General features: G+C 40.1%; 1 protein-coding gene across 1 annotated transcript in view; it reads left to right on the top strand.

Moving 5' to 3' along the window:
* slc5a9 (solute carrier family 5 member 9) overlaps positions 1-20,584 on the top strand; it is an 83,984-nt gene that overhangs the window by 43,556 nt on the left and 19,844 nt on the right. The window contains exons 7-12 of the mRNA XM_088005205.1: positions 5,075-5,155; positions 5,339-5,544; positions 9,589-9,724; positions 9,976-10,083; positions 18,734-18,884; positions 19,317-19,485. Coding sequence (XP_087861331.1) covers positions 5,075-5,155; positions 5,339-5,544; positions 9,589-9,724; positions 9,976-10,083; positions 18,734-18,884; positions 19,317-19,485 — 851 coding nt within the window. The remainder of the gene's footprint in view (positions 1-5,074; positions 5,156-5,338; positions 5,545-9,588; positions 9,725-9,975; positions 10,084-18,733; positions 18,885-19,316; positions 19,486-20,584) is intronic.

Raw genomic sequence — 20,584 nt, 5'->3', positions numbered from 1 at the left:
ATCTTGGCTGTGCCTAGTACTGCACATTTCTGTTGTTCCTGGGATCTGTTTCAGCCACTGCTCCAGTTTGGGGGTGACTGCCCCGAGGGCCCCGATGACCACAGGCACCACTGTGGTCTTCACCTTCCAGGCCTTCTCCAGTTCCTCTCTGAAGCCCTGGTATTTCTCCAGTTTCTCGTGCTCCTTTGTCCTGATGTTGTAGTCCAGGGGTCCCCAAACTTTTTCCTGCGAGGGCCACATAACTGTTCTCTTTTCTGGTCGGGGGCCGGTCTTAGTTTTTCGAGAAAGAAACCTTAGAAAACTTTTGTTGATGGGGGGGGCTGGATTACTGCCAACAACATTTTCGCGTTTGTAGATAGATTTTTACCCAGAATGCAAATGGAAAAAAAACGTGAGCGAAACGGTGACTGGTACTGACTAGTATATATTCCATTGAGGGAAACTAAGTTTCATATCTGCTCAAGAGGCCCCCTGGTGGTTGAAGAAAAATCCACATATATATGAAAAAAAAAACACTGAATGCTCTCTGGTATTGTTCAGGGGGCTGGACCAAATGAGGAGGCGGGCCGGATCCGGTATTGTTCAGGGGGCCGGACCAAATGAGGAGGCAGGCCGGATCCGGTATTGTTCAGGGGGCCGGACCAAATGAGGAGGCGGGCCGGATTCGGCCTGCGGGGCGTAGTTTGGGGACCCCTGTTGTAGTCACTTGGTATTGCTACATCCACCACAACGGCTTTCCTCTGTTCTTTATCCACCACCACAATGTCCGGTTGGTTCGCCATTACCATCTTGTCTGTCTGGATCTGGAAGTCCCACAGGATCTTAGCTTGGTCATTCTCCACCACCTTTGGGGGTGTTCCCCACTTTGATCTCGGGGCTTCCAGTCCATATTCTGCACAGATGTTCCTGTACACTATGCCCGCCACTTGGTTATGTCGTTCCATGTACGCTTTCCCTGCCAGCATCTTGCACCCTGCTGTTATGTGCTGGACTGTCTCAGAGGCCTCCTTGCACAACCTACACCTTGAGTCTTGTCTGGTGTGGTAGATCTGAGCCTCTATTGCTCTGGTGTTTAGGGTCTGTTCCTGGGCAGCCAGGATGAGGGCCTCTGTGCTGTCCTTGAGTCCAGCTTTTTTCAGCCATTGGTAGGATTTCCTGATATCAGCCACTTCAGTTATTTGTCGGTGGTACATCCCATGTAGAGGCTTGTCCTCCCATGATGGTTCCTCCAGCACCTCGTCCTCTGTTCCCCATTGTCTGAGACATTCGCTGAGCACATCGTCCATTGAGGTTTTCTCCTTGATGTATTTATGGATCTTGGATGTTTCATCCTGGACAGTGGCTCTCACACTCACTAGTCCTCTGCCTCCTTCCTTACGGCTTGTGTACAGTCTCAGGGTGCTGGATTTGGGGTGGAACCCTCCATGCATGGTTAGTAGCTTCCGAGTCTTAACATCCGTGGCCTTTATCTGTTCCATTGGCCAGCTAATTATTCCGGCAGGGTATCTGATTACTGGTAAGTCATAGCTGTTTATTGCATGGATCTTGTTCTTGCCATTGAGCTGGCTTCTCAGGACTTGCCTTATTCGTTGGAGGTATTTGGCTGTGGCTCCTTTCCTTGTGACCTCATCGAGGTTGCCATTTGCTTGTGGTATTCCCAGGTGCTTGTAGCTGTGCTCTATGTCTGCTATTGTTCCCTCTGGGAGACAGACCCCTTCTGTGCGGACGAAATTCCCTCTCTTTGTAACCATCTGGCCACACTTTTCTAGTCCGAATGATATCCCAATGTCAGTGCTGTAGATCCTGGTGGTGTGGATCAGTGAGTCGATGTCTCGCTCGCTCTTGGCGTACAGCTTGATGTCATCCATGTAGAGGAGGTGACTGATTGTGGCCCCATTCTTGAGTCGGTATCCGTAGCCAGTCTTGTTGATGATTTGGCTGAGGGGGTTCAGGCCTATGCAGAACAGCAGTGGGGACAGAGCATCTCCTTGGTATATGCCACATTTGATGGACACTTGTGCAAGTGGTTTGCAGTTGGCTTCAAGGGTGGTTTTCCACAGCCCCATCAAGCTTGCAATGAAGGGTCTTAGAGTACTATTGATGTTGTACATCTCTAAGCATTCAATGATACAGGTATGTGGCATTGAGTCATAGGCTTTCTTGTAATCAATCCAAGCGGTGCACAGGTTGGTGTGTCGGGTTTTACAGTCTCGGGCGACTGTGTGGTCTACAAGGAGTTGGTGTTTGGCTCCTCTGCTGTTTATCCCGATGCCCTTCTGTGCCGTGCTCATGTATTTATCCATATGTCCTCTTATCTTAGCCGCTATGATGCCTGATATGAGCTTCCATGTTGTAGAGAGACAGGTTATTGGCCGATAGTTAGATGGGACTGAACCCTTTGAGGGATCCATCTGTATCAGGATTGTGCGCCCTTCAGTTAACCATTCAGGGTGAGTCCCATTTTGTAGCAGCTGGTTCAGTTGAGCTGCCAGTCGCTCATGGAGGGCAGTGAGTTTCTTCAGCCAGTAGGCATGGATCATGTCAGGTCCTGGTGCTGTCCAGTTTTCATACCTGAGATTCTTTCTTGAACATCTGCCACAGTGATGGTTACTGGGGCTTGTTCAGGGAGGTTGCTGTGGTCCTCTCGTAGAGAGGTTAGCCAAAATCAAAGGTCAGATGCCGGCTATAAAATGTATTATTCCCAGAATTAAATAATTTCTCTCAGTCCTTCATACCCACGGCAACTCGATTTTAGAGTGCTAGAGTAGGGTGATTCAACCCGTACCAAAGTAAATAAGTATTCTCAGTCCTTCAAGGTGATTCAACCTGTACTAAATTAAGTATTCCCAGTCCTTTATACTCTTTGGCAACTCGATTCAGGGTCCCAGAGAAAGACGATACATCCAGTAACAGACTTCTACTTACGGCGACCCGGTTCAGAGAGCCAGTAAAGGTGATTCAACCTGCTATCAGTCCTTTTTCCACGAGTGATGCAACTCGATCCAATTAACTCAAATATATCCAATTAACCCCAAACCAGTCCAATTATTAGTCCACTGGAGATGAGTCGTAATCTCCGGGTTGATACAAACCCATGCTAAGTAATACACAGACACCCAAATTCTTTTAAAGAGGTACGGGACGACTCTCAGGGCAAAGAATTCAAAAGAAACCCAGCTTTAGCAGAGGGAGCGCAAAGTCCTGCTGCTTGGAACAGCCACGAACCCCCGTATATGTGTATTTATTCAAATCCTTAAACTACAGAGTCTTTTAGGAGGGATTTTATATACCGCTGCAGTTTCCAAACTCTGTGAGGCCGCACACACCAAGAGCAACCAGCCCCGGTCCGACCTCACAGCGCTTCAGACAACCAAAACAATTAAACAGTGTCTTACCACACCGAAGCGTCGGGCCGAAACGGATCAATCAGGACCAAACAGCCGCCCGCCGAGACTCCAGAACCGGCACGAGCCCCCAAATGTTAAGGAAGAATTTTCTAAAATAGTTTAACTTTGGTAAACAGTTTGGCTCTCTCTCTTCCTCTGGATCCCAGGTCCTCTCGGCAGGCCACGTGTGGCCACAAGAAAAACAACAATGCGTGTTGACGTCACAGAATTACAGAATTTAATCCAATAAGAAACAACTCATGAATTAACAACAAAACTGCAGAACAACAGAAACATACATTGATTACCTGAGACAAAAAGATAGAAAAGATAAGGCAAAGAGTCTTTGGAGAGAGCTGGTGCAAAAAAGGCAAAATAGTAGCAGCTATCTGACTCATTACTCCCTGGGCACGAACTTTAATAATGTAGGTGTGTCTTTCTTTTTTAATATATTCAATTAAGGCGTACCTCCGCTTGACCAACTGGAAGCTACCTTGGACACTCAGAAAAACTTAGAACTTCCCCTAATTTACTGCTGTGAACAAAGGCCATTTGCTCTTTTGTTTAACAAACGAAGAGGAGAGCCTCATCCTGAACTCCTGCGGTTTTAAAACCATCTAAATAAAAGATATACAGAGAAAAGGATTTCACAGATATGTGTGAAAGCCGGAATCTCTCCCGCTATCTCTCCCTACATAGATTCTCAGGAACAGACTTAAATTCTGTAATTAGTTTAAGGAAAGTTTATGTTAACAAACCCAGTTTTGCTCCTCTGCACTCAGCACCCCAAAAGATTGAGTCCTGCCTTAAACCAAAAATAACACATAAAATCAACAGAACAAAATGAGGTACAATTCCTTTTACTAACCTATGAAACATAATATTCAATCCTAAGTATACAGGTTAACACAATCATTTTCCAAAACCCCATTTAGCATAAATCCTGAGTAATTTTCTAATACTAAACAAAACATTTTCATTTAATTCTAACATTCAGAAATAATACAGTTTTCAAATCCATTTATCATCGTCTAAATTAATTCTAAAACTAAGTAATACAATTTTCAGTCAGAGCATACCATCAATAACTAAGAAAAATATCTTGTAAATAAATGTTAGTGGTTCAAAATCTTCACACAACCCAGATGTTCACAGAAGAATTCTGGTCTCCTGTGAACTCTGCAAGTTCCTGTTTCCCAAGGTAATTTAAATGATACTGGCCTCTACCTTCCTGCATATGTTAATCCATGGCCTCCTGTCCTATGTGTTACAACCACAGGGGTCCAGGGAGAAGCTCTACAGATCACCCCATTTTCCTTGGTATTTTTGAATACTTACCCAGCCATAGTTTAATTTTAAATCACTAACAGAAACCTGTTCATAGTTTAAAAATTTGTTCAAAAAAGATTAAACTGTATTAAACACTAAAAATAATCATATTTTCTCAACACTATATAGCTCCAAGGGTCTTGCCTAAGGACCCACACTGGATAGCTCAATTTCACTGTTGTAACTTTTTGCCCCAGCCTGGATATATATATATATATATAAGTCGACTCAACATAGTTTTTATTTACTGATGATGGAGACCCAACTGCAATTGCTTTTATAAGGTTGCATAATGATTAAATTATTTTCACAAAATGTATTATACAGTGCGATACAAACTCATATCTGTATATCTGTAGGTGGTTTGGCAGCGGTCATCTACACTGATGCACTCCAGACTTTGATCATGGTTGGCGGAGCCCTTTCGTTGATGTTTATGGGTAAGGCGGGCACTGCTGCCTCTCGCTACATGCTTTTTTAAATAATAGTTATAGTGCAAAATAATACATGCAAAAGATAAGCTCATTTAGCAGATGTCTTATGTGAAGACATGGTAATTTTTAGAGAGTACTGTACAGTATGCGATTCAGAAAAGTTATTGTCTTTGGTATCTGTTTTTTTAGCTTTCGCTAAGGTGGGCTGGTATCAGGGCCTTGTGGATCGCTACATGTCAAGCATTCCCACAGTGACGGTTGAAAACACGACTTGCCATATTCCTCGTCCTGATGCGTTCCACATGTTCAGAGATCCTGTGTCAGGAGATTTACCTTGGCCAGGGTTAATCTTTGGCCTTACCGTGTTGGCTACATGGGTCTGGTGTACTGATCAGGTAACAGCTACATCCCTACATAGCTGAAGTTCATAGAGACGGCTTGCTAAGGGACGCTTTAATGAGTAGCAGGTGGTGTCATAGTGTGCAGATGGTTGTTGTAGGACCCAAACGCAGGGGACAGAGGTGTCCAGTGAATTAGAACATTTAATAAAAGAACATGGAGAAACAAACTTACAAAAATCCAAGGGAGCCACGTCAAAAACCCATGGAAAGAAAAGTAGCGGGGGGAACACAACATGAAGCAGAACTAGAAAGTGACAGAAGACAAAGATCTGGCAAGTAATGGCTGAAAATAAGCAGCTTAAATACCGAGATTGAATGTTGAACAAAATAGGGCTGTAGTGATACAATATTCTGCTCACGATACATATTGCGATATTCAGGAACGATGCAATTCAATACACTTGCAATTTTCTGAAAGATTTTATAGGGACAGAGTGATTTTAGTGATATTTTGTGACTGAGACTTGGATTTAATTAATTTAACTGATTAAAAACACCAACTACACAATACCTGGCTCTGGTTGGACATGGACGCAGACTTGAAGTCGACAGCTGGCCAAAATGAATCAAAGTGGTGAGAAAACATGTTTTTTAGTTGAAACAGTACAAACTGTAGCTTATATGCATTTGTAAAGTAAATGAAGTGCACCAAGTACCCTGCTCTGAATAGTTTGATACCTTTTTAACCTTAACACTTAACATCTGAAGGAACCACTCTAAGCACTTTGTAAGTAAACAGTAATACTTCTCCAAAACAGTCTATAATTCAAGTAATGAAGAACGTTTAACTTCAAATGCACCCATCTTAGAGCAGCTTATGGGCTGTAGATAGACCCTGACTAATAAGTGAACTCTAAACAGAAAGTCTACTCTGCAGACCAAGTGAGCTACATTCTCCTCAGATTTGTTTAGAAATAGAATCTGATCGACGTGCTCTGGGAGAAGTGCACTTCTCTGCGCAGTGATGATATCTCCAGCTGTGGAGAAGACTGAGGATACACTGGTGCCAGGGATGCAGAGGTACCTTTTAGCAAGGTGTGACAGGAGTGGATAATCATATTGGTGCTCCTCCCACCAAACCAGTGGATCCTCTTACTTCCAAGAGATCTGCCTCCCTGTAGCGGGTCATCTGCTCTTTAGCCTCATCCTCTTGTCTTGGTCGTGCTGCACCACAATATTCGCCACCATTACACTGCCCGCACTTCTGTGTAAATCAAGCATCTGCTAGGCAGGTAGCTTGGCAGAAATGCTCTACAGCAACACTAGTGGCTGGATGAGCCACTCACTCGCCCGGCAATGCAAGCAGCGAGTGTCCAGGGTGACAGTTGGATATTACGATACATGCGGATGAATATCTATTTTTCTAAGAAAATATCGACATTGCAAAATCAATATTACACAGCCCTACAAAAGAACTTAGCTGATAAGCCATCTGATTGCAGGTGCAAGTAGAGGAAGGAGGAGGCAGACCAGGGAGAGAAAGTGACGAGACAAGAGTACATAGGGGATCAGAAAATTAATCCAACACTGAAGATTCTTCAATTTCAGCTTGTCTTTCCTAATTTAATTAGGAAACAAATTAGAGTGATAGAAAAATCAGAAACAAGAAATAAACATAACTAGAATCACTAAGAACTACAGTGAAAACAAGGTAGAACCATTAAGAAAAAAAAAAAAAAAAATCCAAAACCAAACAACCCCAGATCCTAACAGGTGGAAACTAAATCTGAATTCTCAAGGTCCCAACTTATGAGTAATTTCCCCCCCACCGAGTTAGTCACCTCATTCATCACTTGAAACCTAGTATCTGGCAAAGCTCCCATTAACAAGCTGCCAAACACCCTCACTCTGTTCTTTTACTGCTCTATATATAAAACAAAAACCCACCTTATAATGCATCTGACCAAGCTTGAAATCCTAAATAAATTTTTACTTTAAGTAACTGACCCAACTGAAAAAAGATTCACAAGTTTGAAAAGAGAAAGCATCTTAATAGTTGGCTCACTGTCGCCACGTTGTAATTTCATCAATACAATTGTGACAAAGCTTTCCGTAAAAAAATGAGTTCCTAACTCACTTAATATCTGAACTACTTTTTGTTCAGCTTCTGTCTGGTAGTCTGTCAAAGAAATTAAGCAATGACTAGAAAAATAACTAAAACACTATAACAGCTTAGTGTGGCACCACAAGGGTATGAATTTTGATACTCAGCCCCTCAAAGCAGGGCAAGCAGGAGGCGTCAACAACGCCACCTTGGGAATTGCACCTAAGGAAATAGATCACCAGTAAAGCACTTGAGGTTCGTTACAATGAGAACAAGACTTTATTCCACAAAATAATGCACTTTATTGTTCCATGGTTTTAAAAGACAATTAAAATTTCAGGAACCACAATGGGAAGGGAAGTGAACAGTACTGAGGCTTACCAGCAGGGGGAGGAGCGTCCAAATGTGGGGAACTGGTATTTAAAACAAATAAATCAGCTGTGAACAGACAATCGTGAAGAAATCCCAACACCGGTCACTCATACAGCACACAGGTCCAGTCCCCCTCCCCTAACCCCCAACCTTCAGCCTGAAGACAAGTGTGGGATTAAACAAAGCAAAAGCCAAACACTACAATTTAGACATGGACAAGAGTTAGAACGAGGTTACCCCCAACCTTGGGCATAACCAAACATTAAAAATCAATACTTTAATTGAGCAATTTAAAAGAGAACCCAAAGCTGCCAATCGCAGCAAGGCCAGAGGTCACACAATAGAATAATCCAAAACAAACAAAAGCACAAAACTAAGAAACCAAACTGAATATTTAGGAAACAAAGCAAAAAAAAAAAAAGAAACAAAACAAAAAGACAAAACAAAGCAGCAGGGTCTCCAGCGAGCTGCAGCAGCTTTATGTCTGAAATTAAGTTGCAAGTTAGGAGGTGATCTTAGAAATGATAGAAGGCAGAGGAAGCCATTGTCACCTCCCACAGCTGGATGACTCCACCCCGACCAGAGAGCCCCTTCCGGCCCAACAGCAGGAGGATCCACTTGCCAGTACTTTCTATTCATAAATAGGTGTCATTTTTGTGTGCTATGGGTGCTGCATGGGTGTGATAAAATACATACCCGTTTTATGTTGCTAAACTGCACTGGGAGGTAGATTACAGCCACACCACAGTAATAAGCAAGAGACTCCAGGCAGTTTCTAAATTTAAACAATTTGAAACAACCACTAAAATTGCAGAACTTATACAGGAGGAGAAACATTACTTACTGATGGAGTTATGGCCACTGCAAGTGACCCAAACAACCTTCCCCCTGCAGCATGACCAAATGCAGGCATGAAGAAAACAGGTGAGAGAGTCTCTCTTTATACTCCACACCCATTAGGAGGTAATTAGGGGCCAGGTGTCCTCAGTCTTGGGGCAGGCTTCATCCTGCTACATTCGCATTAATGAAGTGAACTAGATCAGTGAAATAGATCAGGGACTGCAATCTGACAACAAAGGGTGAGGCAGCTGTAAGAAGGTTTTTGACAATTTTTGAGAAAAATCTACAGTGAATTCCCAGTTATGTAAAATGTGGCGATTTGGTGATTCTACATCAATTTCCACTGTATTTCTGAAGAAACTGGAGGGACTGATTGATACAATTTGGCAGTAAACAGATAAAAACTGCATTGACTTGATTGATAACATAATATTAAAGCACACTTAAGAGTTTAGACTAGAATCTAGAGGGCCACATAAAAAGTTTGGCCTGCCAAGAGGAAATACATTATAAACACCGTGTTTAACCTAAGGTGTTTATATAAGGTGGGAAAAAATCAGAACTGTGTGAATTATCTACTGTCTAAACTCTAAAAGGCTGCTTTTTATGACAGAAAAAGCAACAATAGAAATACAAAGATTAAAAAGTTTAAAACCTGGACATGAAAATAAGTAATCAGAAGATAAATGAAGTAAGGAAATAAAAATCTGAAGTTTAATGATTGCTTTATGGTGAAAGAAATATGATTCTAACTTTATGCTGATGCATGTTTGAATGTGTAGGTCATTGTTCAGAGGTCACTGTCAGCCAAATCCTTGTCTCATGCCAAAGGAGGCAGTGTTTTGGGAGGGTACCTAAAACTGCTGCCCATGTTCTTCATTGTGATGCCTGGCATGATAAGCCGAGCACTCTTCCCAGGTAATTCTGTCTGCTTCTCTGTGCTAAACTTTTATGCCATACACCTGTTTTCTTCTTCTGGTTAATAAGACTTGGCATTGGACAATTAGTTTTAGACATGAATGTGCTAAAAGTAGTTACTCAAAGATTAAATTGAATTCCATCAGTGGAAATGAAAGTTAATTTAGTTAAGTTGGAAAAAAATACCCTTAACAATTTATTTATTTATTGTTCATGCAAATATCACTATATTTCCTCTTCTCTGTTGGTAGATGAGGTTGGATGTGTGGATCCAGAACTGTGTCAGAAAATATGTGGAGCATCCGTTGGCTGCTCTAATATTGCTTACCCCAAACTAGTGGTAGAATTAATGCCTACAGGTGAGTCACAGAGAAACACATGCACCTCAGATACTGTCTATGACAGGGGTGTCCAAGGTCGGTCCTCGAGGGCCGGCATCCTGCATGTTTTAGTTCTCTCCCTGGTGGTAACAACCTTTTCAGCATGTCAATGTTCCTCTTAGGTCTTCTAACGAGCCGTCATTTGATCCAGGTGTGTTAAACCAGGGAGAGAACTAAAACATGCAGGATGCCGGCCCTCGAGGACCGACTTTGGACATCCCTGGTCTATGACTTCAAAATGTCACTTAGTAACAGAAAACTTAATTTTATCAAATGCTTTTGTGTTTAACAATCAAGAGTATAAAAAGTCAAACAGCTAGAGAATCTGTGTATGACTGTCAAGAGGAGGACGTGAGACACCAAATCCAACAATGTAAATGACCTAATGAATACTATTGAAGCCACCTGGGCTTCTATTACACCTCAGCAGAACAACTGGCTCATTGTGGATAGGACTGACTCCATGCTATGCCGCATGTTGCCAAGCTAACCCATTTAATACCAAGTTTTTCCCAGATATGAAAATATTCAGGTCAGATGTAACTGGTTGTCATTTGAATTAACCAATAGTAAATACTTTAAAAATTTTGAAAATATTGGTGTGTTTTATGCACCAATCACATTGTGACTGGTGGCATAATATGTGGTGCTCTCACTAAGATGAGCTAAAAGTGCTTTTTGTTAAATAATAAAGATAATATGTAAATATTGTTTCTTTGTTTGAATATACCTTGGCAAAGCATTACTTTAGAGCAACATTGATGATGCAGGACTACGAGCAGAGCGTGAAAGTTCCTACTGAACTGAACCTGCATGATGAGGTTAGCGCTGGTTCGTTAACCACTAATGCTCCGGTCAACCGGGAACACATACTTTGCAGGGAAGACAGAGCCACATGCTGGGCAGCGTGTTGAGACATAAATGCCGCATATAATTCTTTGTTCCCGAAGATAAATCATTCTCACCACTTGCTCAACGCACTCCTCTGAAAGGGCGACTAGAACTTATTCCTGTGGTTCACATAGAGCTGCGCAACCAGAGCTACGTTTCGTTCTTCTTAAATCTTTGGCAATTAATTTATGTAGTTTTTTCTCAATACATTCCTTGCAACCCTGTTGACTATTTGCAGCAAAACATTTGTTTCTGTGATCATGCCTCAATATCTTACCAATTTCAAGAGTATTGTGTCCCTCTGAAAGACTTTTTACAATTTTGGACTTTTCAGAGTCACTTAAATCTCTTTTTTTGGCCCATTTTAATGATGGACCATCTGAATCCAGGCTTCAGGCTTGTACCGAGTAAAAAGGGGGCGTGGCCGATGAAGCCCCGCTTCGAGGCTTGTGTTGTCTTGCTGAAAACCACGTGACTGACAACAAACGAGGCCTCGCATTGCATGGGTCACGTGACTGCTTCATTTTGCGTGTCGGTTTTCAAAATAAAAGCGCGATGAGCCTTGCTGTGTCATGGGTTGTTGTCCATTTGGTCACGCATCAGACGATGATATTTGTCTTCAGTGGCCAAATAAAATGAACATTGACCAACATAGTCGATGTGTATTCATGGCACTCATCAAAATGTATTGTTTGTTACTGGTTTTCTCTGGAGTGAAAATAGTCTCAAAATATCTGTGCGTGTGTAAAATGTTTTGTGCGTGCGTAACAGGATTTGTGCGTGTGTAAAAAGATTTGTGTGTGTGTAAAAATATCTATGTGTGTGTAATACTCGATTTGTAAAATTTAAAAATAAAATAAACCTTCTTCTACGCCTATACATGTTGAAAAAGTACACACAAATCACCTGGTACGCACACACAAAACTGCATTTACACACAAATCCGGTTACGAGTGCACAACTATTTTTGAGACTCATTTCACGCTTCTGGCTCCCAGATTTGTGTGTAGATGGTGCGTTTACATGCTAGTAAAAGCTGGGACATCTGAGTTTTGCTCGGAGTCTAGTCTTCTGACGTTTCTCACTGTGCTTGTGCCGAAGTGCCAAATACGATGGTTCGCTGGAAAACGGTATATCTCAGCACTTCCTTATAATATCCTAAAATTATTTATAGACATATTGTGCGTTTTGAACGGTACAGGAGACTAGGTGGTCTGAAAAAGGACCACTGGGTGGCGGAATGATTCGCTGGACGGAAAAATAGCCAGGCAAACCCAGAAGCAAGACGGAGCGTCCCGGTGGTCTGTCCTCTGAAGTAAGTAGGAGCTAAACCTGCAGGCTTTGCTCTCCGATTATAATGAGACATGGAGTAATTATAAACGATTTCAGATTACGTTTTATATATCTGGTATTTTGATACTCTGCCCTCCTCATGTGTTTCTGTTAGCGGGAGCTAAAGTTTATGTCAGCTATGCTACGTTAGCTGTTTCGAGCTAAGTGTGAATTTTTATTCTCTCACTCTGCACAGTTTGAGTCTTTAATGCATAAAAATTATCTGTGTGGTTCTTACAGTATCTGTTTTGCCCAAAAGGTTCCAATCAGATTCCTAAGTCATGTTGCTGACTGATATTTTTATCTATAGTTTGTGAGATATTCTGATTTGCCTTTTACTTTATTCACTAAGTGAATAAAATTTAATGAAATAAATTGCCTTTCGATTCTAGTTTATTGAGTTTCTATGTGTGTAAATAACATTTTATATTCATCTCTACACAGGACGAAACAGCTGACTGATTGATCGGGTTCTGGTGTTATTTCACTTTCTGGAGCATCAGGATCTTTCAGATCTGGTTCTGATCCGATGGAGCTGCTGCAGGAACACACTGATCCTCTAACACAGAGGTTCCCAAACTGTGGGGCGCGCCCTAGGGGGCGCCGTGTCATTGCAGGGGGGGCGCAGGAAGCCGTCTGGATGAAAATAAAACAAAACATGAACACTGTATGCGCTGGGTTTTTACCTTAGAATGGCCAGCTCTCTGTTATTCCTATGTCAATTTGATACAGTAGAGGCTTCCACACTTCCCATATTTGAGTCCTCTGTCACTTTTATCAGCAGTTAAAACTGTTTAATCCGTTGTTAACATGTTGTAAACTGTTTTTCCGAGCCGCCTTTAAACGCAACATGAGCGCCATTTGTAATCCATGGGGGGGCGCAGAAGAAAAAGTTTGGGAACCACTGCTCTAACAGGATCCTCAGATCCAGGCATCGATGTCTGGTGTCCTGCAACATTTAGATACGTCCTGGTCCAGCACGCCTGAAATAAGTGGCTGCTTAGGACAGTCAAGTTCTCCAGAGTCGTGCTAATGACCTCTGACCTCATGATTTGACTCAGGTGTGTTAAAGAAGAGAAATCTAAAGGTTGGAGGACACCGACCCTTATGAACTGGAGTTAAAGCCCTGCTGTACAATTGTCATTCAATCGTAATCACATTTACTTGTATACAGTGGAAACTTTACCCGTGTTGAGGTAGATGAGTTTACATAGCATCTTTACTTTAAAACCATTTTGGTTTCCATTTGTTGAAAGTAAATTACAAACATTTAGCCTGCTTTATGACAGAAACAAAGTTTGATGTCACAAATATATGATTTTAATAGAGGCATCATTCAATTTGTACTGTAGAAAGAAGATGACAAGTGTTTCCTGAATTAACTTTGATGTTCATTTCACTGCACACAAAGGACAGATTAAATATTTAAGAATACAACAAATCTGTTGAATCTTTAAAATAGGTTCAGATTAACATGGGTGGATTCACAGCTACCTAAAGTTAACAATGAAATGTCTTAAAACTTACATGGATGTTCAAATATTTACTATAATCAATTAACAAAGGAAAACACCATAAAGCTGTTTATTCAGATAAGACCAGTGTCAGTCTGTACAGATTAAGAATATACCATAACATCTACCAACAGAGCAGGTTAACTACTGTAGTTCTTTGAAAGGCATCTTGGTTCAGTTGACGGCTCAGTTTGAAGCTTCAGGTTTTGGTGTTGAACCTCCTAGAATCTCAGCTGCTGCAGATTGTCTGAAGATGCAGAGAAAAGTACAAACAGATAGTGTTAGAAAAATTATGTTGATTTTCCTGAACAGGTTATATAAATATATAGCAGGTTTGTCCTGGTTTGCAGACGAGGTATATATTTGTTTAAGGGCCGATGAAATGGGGTCCAGACACAAACACAGTTTAATCCGAAGATTCTGGAGGATGTATGAATAGGTCTGTCACCATGAAACATTTTACTGTATGATAAGTTGTTCCAAAGTTCTGAACAAACGATAATATAATTCTTTTGAGGCCATTTTTTAAGTTATACAATGGTAATGATGAAATAATAATGCAACACAATCTTGAATTCTAATGAACATGTTGGATCTGGAAGATATTTTTAATATCCAGAATAAATAAAACTAATGAATTTTGAAGTATTTTTAAACAAAATTCATTTTCAATATAAGGTCTAATCGAGACCAAAGTACCAAACTGAAGACTTTTATTATCCAGTTTTTGGTAGAGAGAAAAAAAAGAGAAACAATAAATCAGGCCAATGGAAATGGTTGACTTTGTTTTAATTTATCATTCGATTAATTGATTATTCTAACAGGCCTATGTGTGAACATTAGACTAAATCCTTAAGTATGTTGAAAAGTCAACATAAATGAAGTACCCATAGACATAATATAAGGATAGACCCTCATGGACCGCTCTCGCCTATTGTCGCTGACGAGATTTAGGGCGGCCATCTTGGAGCGTTCCACCACTCCACTCAGCGTTATGTGTTTAGCAGCACAATGACGTATCAGCGCATTTAATCGATCATAACACACTTTTTTGATACTGTAAACCATATTCAAACATCTATCAAAGCAACATTTATAAACAATTGTATTATTTAAATATGTTTTTAATACATAGTTCATCATATTTAAATATGCTTGGTGGCTATAACAATAGAATAGGAATGGGATATTCTGATATCGATGTATGAAGAGCATATTACAAAGCACACAGCTGTTCATACTTTATTTAATAAATTATTTAGTAATATCAATATATATTTATATAACTATACAAACACTAATAAATAAAGATTAATAATGGCACAAATAAATAATGTTTTTCAGCCGACGAATCCAAAATCCGATGTGAGATTCATCCGTGCTGCAGTGAATCCGTCTCTCTTTATAGATTTCTCCCTCTTCTTCCTCACATCGTGTCTTTAGGAAACTTTCAAAACAAAAACGGAGGATTTAGGATGTATCTTACTTTTGACAGAGTGAAAGAATATAAATAGTCTTTACCACCTGTGTAAACTTTGCCGGTGAATGTTATAACACATAATATAAGTTTTATAATATGTGTTATATTGTTTCATTTCTAATATAGGCTCTTGTGTCAGATAATCTAAGTCAATGTTAGAGAATAATTAATTTTTTTAGATTTACAGAATCTCAGTTAGCCTTCATAGCGGGGCTGAACCCGTATTACACCAAGCACTGTAGCTAATATTAGCTGGCATCTCACCGGTGGACATAAATACAGTAAAGTAATATTCTAATCACAAAATATACACAATAAAATGTCCATCTTACTTGTGAAATGTTGTCTGTGGAGCCCTCACATCAATAATCCATATATCCGAACAACAATATCCCTCAGTACTGAGGCATCTTCTGCTGTTTTGATTGAGCAAAGTAGGAGGGTATACCGCTCCAAGATGGCCGCCGTATTTCCTTCGCCGGAGCGGCCAATGCGGTGTCTACTCTTATATTATGTCTATGGAAGTACCTTTCAGTTTGTTCTGGTGAGTAAAGTCTAGCAGCAGATGATGTTCCTGCAGGTCCAGATCTACCTTCATTACTGCTGAAGCAACAAAATACGGTTTCAGTGATAGTGACCAGCATCCATAACTGCCATAATCTCCAGAAGATGCTTGCCGACTTCGGCATCATAAAACTTAATCAAACTTAAAGTTAAAACTGAAGACAGACGATCAAACTGCAGAGTTAGAGAATAAAAATCCACGCTTAGCTTGAAACAGCTAACGTAGCATAGCTGACATAAACTTTAGCTCCCGCTAACTACAGGGGTGTCAAACTCCAGTCCTCAAGGGCCGCTGTCCTGCAGTGTTTAGATGTGCCATAGGTAAAAAAACAGTGGAATGAAATGGCTTAATTACCTCCTCCCTGTGTAGATCGATTCTCCTGAGCCTTGCTAATGACCTAATTATTCTTTTCAGGTGTGGTGCAGCAGAGGCACATCTAAAAGTTGCAGGACAGCGGCACTTGAGGACTGGAGTTTGACACCCGTGCGCTAACAGAAACACATGAGGAGGGCAGAGTATCAAAATACCAGATATATAAAACGTAATCTGAAATCGTTTATAATTACTCCATGTCTCATTATAATCGGAGAGCAAAGCCTGCAGGTTTAGCTCCTACTTACTTCAGAGGACAGACCACCGGGACGCTCCGTCTTGCTTCTGGGTTTGCCTGGCTATTTTTCCGTCCAGCGAATCATTCCGCCACCCAGTGGTCCTTTTTCAGACCACCTAGTCTCCTGTACCGTTCAAAACGCACAATATGTCTATAAATAATTTTAGGATATTATAAGGAAGTGCTGAGATATACCGTTTTCCAGCGAACTAACGTATTTGGCACTTCGGCACAAGCACAGTGAGAAACGTCAGAAGACTAGACTCCGAGCAAAACTCAGATGTCCCAGCTTTTACTAGCATGTAAACGCACCATCTACACACAAATCTGGGAGCTCCCAGAAGCGTGAAATGAGTCTCAAAAATAGTTGTGCACTCATAACCGGATTTGTGTGTAAATGCAGTTTTGTGTGTGCGTACCAGGTGATTTGTGTGTACTTTTTCAACATGTATAGGCGTAGGAGAAGGTTTATTTTATTTTTAAATTTTACAAATCGAGTATTACACACACATAGATATTTTTACACACACAAATCTTTTTACACACGCCAAATCTTTTTACGCACACACAAATCTTTTTACATGCGCACAGATATTTTGAGACTATTTTCACTCCATAGTTTTCTCAATTGTAGATTATGTTGTTTTTTTAATAACTATATTTTTGTGATTTTATGATGTAAATCTCTTTGAACTGCATTGTTGCTGAAACGTGCTACACAAATAAACTTGATTGTCTGAAATGGAGCCAGCAAGAGGAAAATCTGACATCTGAGAATACTTTAACCTCATAATAAAATTCTTCTTAGATAACAATAATTAACCCTCCACCTCCCAATTTCTCACCTTCTGCAAAGTTCCACTATTATTTGTAGTCTGATTAGCAAAGATATATCAGTCTTGCACAGCAGAAACAGATTTAAATTTGTTGCAGAACTAAAATTCAACATGTCGCCAAATATGAGGGATCAGAGCCAATTAGAAATCCAAGAAAAAGTGAACGCCCCGACAGACACTGCACTCTCAAGACATTAAAACATCAATTGTCTTTATTGTCAAATCCATCTATGACATAAAAGAAAACCCGACACAACCACTAACGTTCAACATAAACCAGGATTAGATTGGCTACAAATAATTGTAATAATTAAAACATATGACAATTAAATATGGTTTCATTGATTATCCTGCTACTAAACATGAGTTTGATGAAAACTTTGTGACAATATTGCATTTAGTAATTTTTGGAAGTATGATCCAAGTGAGTGACAAGGCTGTTACAGTTTCACAAGCAGATGTCACTATAGAGCAATGAATGAAGCATCGAGTAACGAACCTTTTTGCAAAGCAAAGGGCTGGAAAGGTTCATTGCTTCATGAGGCTTCATTTGCCCATCACTAGCCCATTTTGCCTGAGGAAAAGAAGCTGCCTAATAATTTTGCACACCTTGATATAGGGTGTTGATCTCCTTAGGCCCCACCCTCCCTCATTAAACAAATACATATCAGCTGATATGTTTATATTCAATAAGCATTCAAGTTTATACAGCTTGGAGTTCAAAAATGTGCAAATATGAATACTATGTGGCATAAAAGTTACTAAATGTATTTATATATATACAACTTACTACACACGCACACACACACACACACACACACACACACACACACACACACACCCCTGCATACTGAGGAGGTAATTCAATCATTTGGCTGAGGTGGACAAAGGATTGTACTATGAAATGGTACTTTATGCCTTGAATGTGCCATGGGTCTATTTATCTGGGTCTATTTCTGAACATGTCAGTCTTAGTCTTTCTGTCTTTATTGGGTTTTCACAAAAATCCTTTTAACTGCAGAGAAGTAAATTATTTTTCTAGTAACCCCCAGTTATGAGATGCGTAAAACAGAAATCTTTACCTCTAACAGAAATGTAAGGTCATGTTGCACTAGTTGGATGGGCTCATATATCTGTAAACTCCAAAGTGGAAAATGGGCTCACGCTCATTTCAGGAATGCATAGTAAGTGATGGAGTCCTAGTAACAATCCTGTGGTAGATTTCAGCATGTTGACGTTTTCAACCTTCTTAAAAAGTGTTATTTATTAGTCAAAGGCTTTATTGTTTTTCATTATGTACCTTAAAAAATTGTGATGTAAATTTTGATGTGTGTTATATATGTGTGCTTCTCAATTCATTTTTAAATAGTTCATCTTGACAATGCAAATGTTTTTTTACAGGTTTACGTGGTCTGATGCTGGCTGTAATTTTGGCTGCCTTGATGTCATCTCTGACATCAATTTTTAATAGCAGCTCCACTATATTTACTCTGGATCTCTACCACAAAGCAAGACCAAGAGCTTCAGAGATGGAACTTATGATTGTTGGAAGGTAGGGATGAAAATTACACCTCAAATTCAGAAAGTAAATTTGGACAAAAGAGATGAAATGTCAGTGTCTAACTTTCTATCAGAAAACAAATTTTCTCCCTACATTCAATACTTTTGTGCTCCACAAATACAGTGGTAAATGTTTACTTATGCACCCCATGTCAGTGACATGTTGAATTGCATGATGAGGTGTATGTTGATATAGGAGTTATGGGAAATAACACACAGTTTATTATTTATTTATTTTACATTCTTCTATAGGCTTTTACTGATAAAGCTTAAATATATATTTAATAATCAGTACAACTAAAAGAAGTCAAATGGTTATTATCTGTCTGGTGCCCAGGAAGATTTTATGCATGCTGGATCACACCTCACTCTCATTTTGACTTCAACCGAAATGCCACAATAACAACATTATGTGTATGTTCAGGATTTTCGTCCTCGTCTTGATGTGTGTTAGTCTGTTGTGGATTCCAGTTGTCCAGACAGCCAACAGTGGACAGCTTTTTGAGTACATCCAGTCTGTGACCAGCTTTCTAGCCCCACCAATTACTGCTGTCTTCATAATGGCAATCTTCTGGCCTCGTGCCAATGAGCAGGTATGTCTCAGATAGATGTTCACATCAAACAAATAATCACAAACAGCACTGAAATGCTGTTACCTCAGGAATGTCCAGTCCAGTTCCCATGTACTGATACTTTGCATGCTTCCAAAGTGATTCTTTTGTAAATCCCTTAACTCAACATAGTACAGTCTAACTCAGTGTTTCCCAACCCTGGTCCTCAAGGCACACTGTCCTACGTGTTTTAGAGGTTTTTCTGCTTTAATGTGCCTAATTCAACTGATTGCAGTTCAACAAATGCCTGTCACTCATCGATTGAAATCAGCTGGACTGAAGCAAGGAAATACCTAAAACATGCAGGGCAGTGTGCCATGAGGATCAGAGTTGGAAAACACTGGTCTGACTCATCTAACCCCACACCAAACCTTTAATAGTGTTATCCTTGTAGGATTCTCCTCTTGTCCTGGCAGGGTTGCAGATGGGGGCTGGTGCCACAATCTCCAGCAGTCATGGGGTTATACTCTGGCAAAAGATTGAGCAGGGTTAGTTGGAGTAAGAGGGCTTTAAGTTAGCCCTGCTGAAAAGAATGTCTGTTATCAAGAAGAAACCATGTCATAAATTAACTCTGGCACACAGGCAGCGGAGGAGACTTCTCAAGTTATCTCCCACAGAGAAACACTAAAACTTAAGGAAAAACAAACTAACACATAATATTTTTAATAATTGCAATTTATTTAGTAGAATACCATTTAGTTAAAATTAACATGACTGGAACTAATTTAATTTGTAGTTTTATATTAACAACTACTTGGAGTCTCTAACCTAGGCCAAATGTAATATCAGTCAGTTAAATATAATCAAAAGTAGCATAACATTAATTAAAAAATGTTTAGAATGAATGTGTTTTTATTGAAACTGTTCTATAAGTGTTTTAATTTTTAAAATCTGCGCTTTGATCTGATGGAGAAGTTCTGAACCACCAGATCAGTATTTGTAGGAATTTGCCTGGCAGGGAAATAAAATAGGTTTAAAACAAGTTAACTTTTGGTTGAACTCTGGTAAAAGACTAGAGGCTTAGTTGTGAATTAGGAGTAACATCACATTTCAAACTGGCATGAGAAGAGCTTGCTCTAAA

This window comes from Poecilia mexicana, unplaced genomic scaffold, assembly GCF_051168715.1.
Source record: "Poecilia mexicana isolate PSO_F unplaced genomic scaffold, ASM5116871v1 scaffold_4, whole genome shotgun sequence".
In the NCBI taxonomy this organism is placed as follows: Eukaryota; Metazoa; Chordata; class Actinopteri; order Cyprinodontiformes; family Poeciliidae; genus Poecilia; species Poecilia mexicana.
The sequence above is the reverse complement of the archived record's forward strand: the minus strand, read 5'-3'. Positions and strand labels throughout refer to the sequence as shown.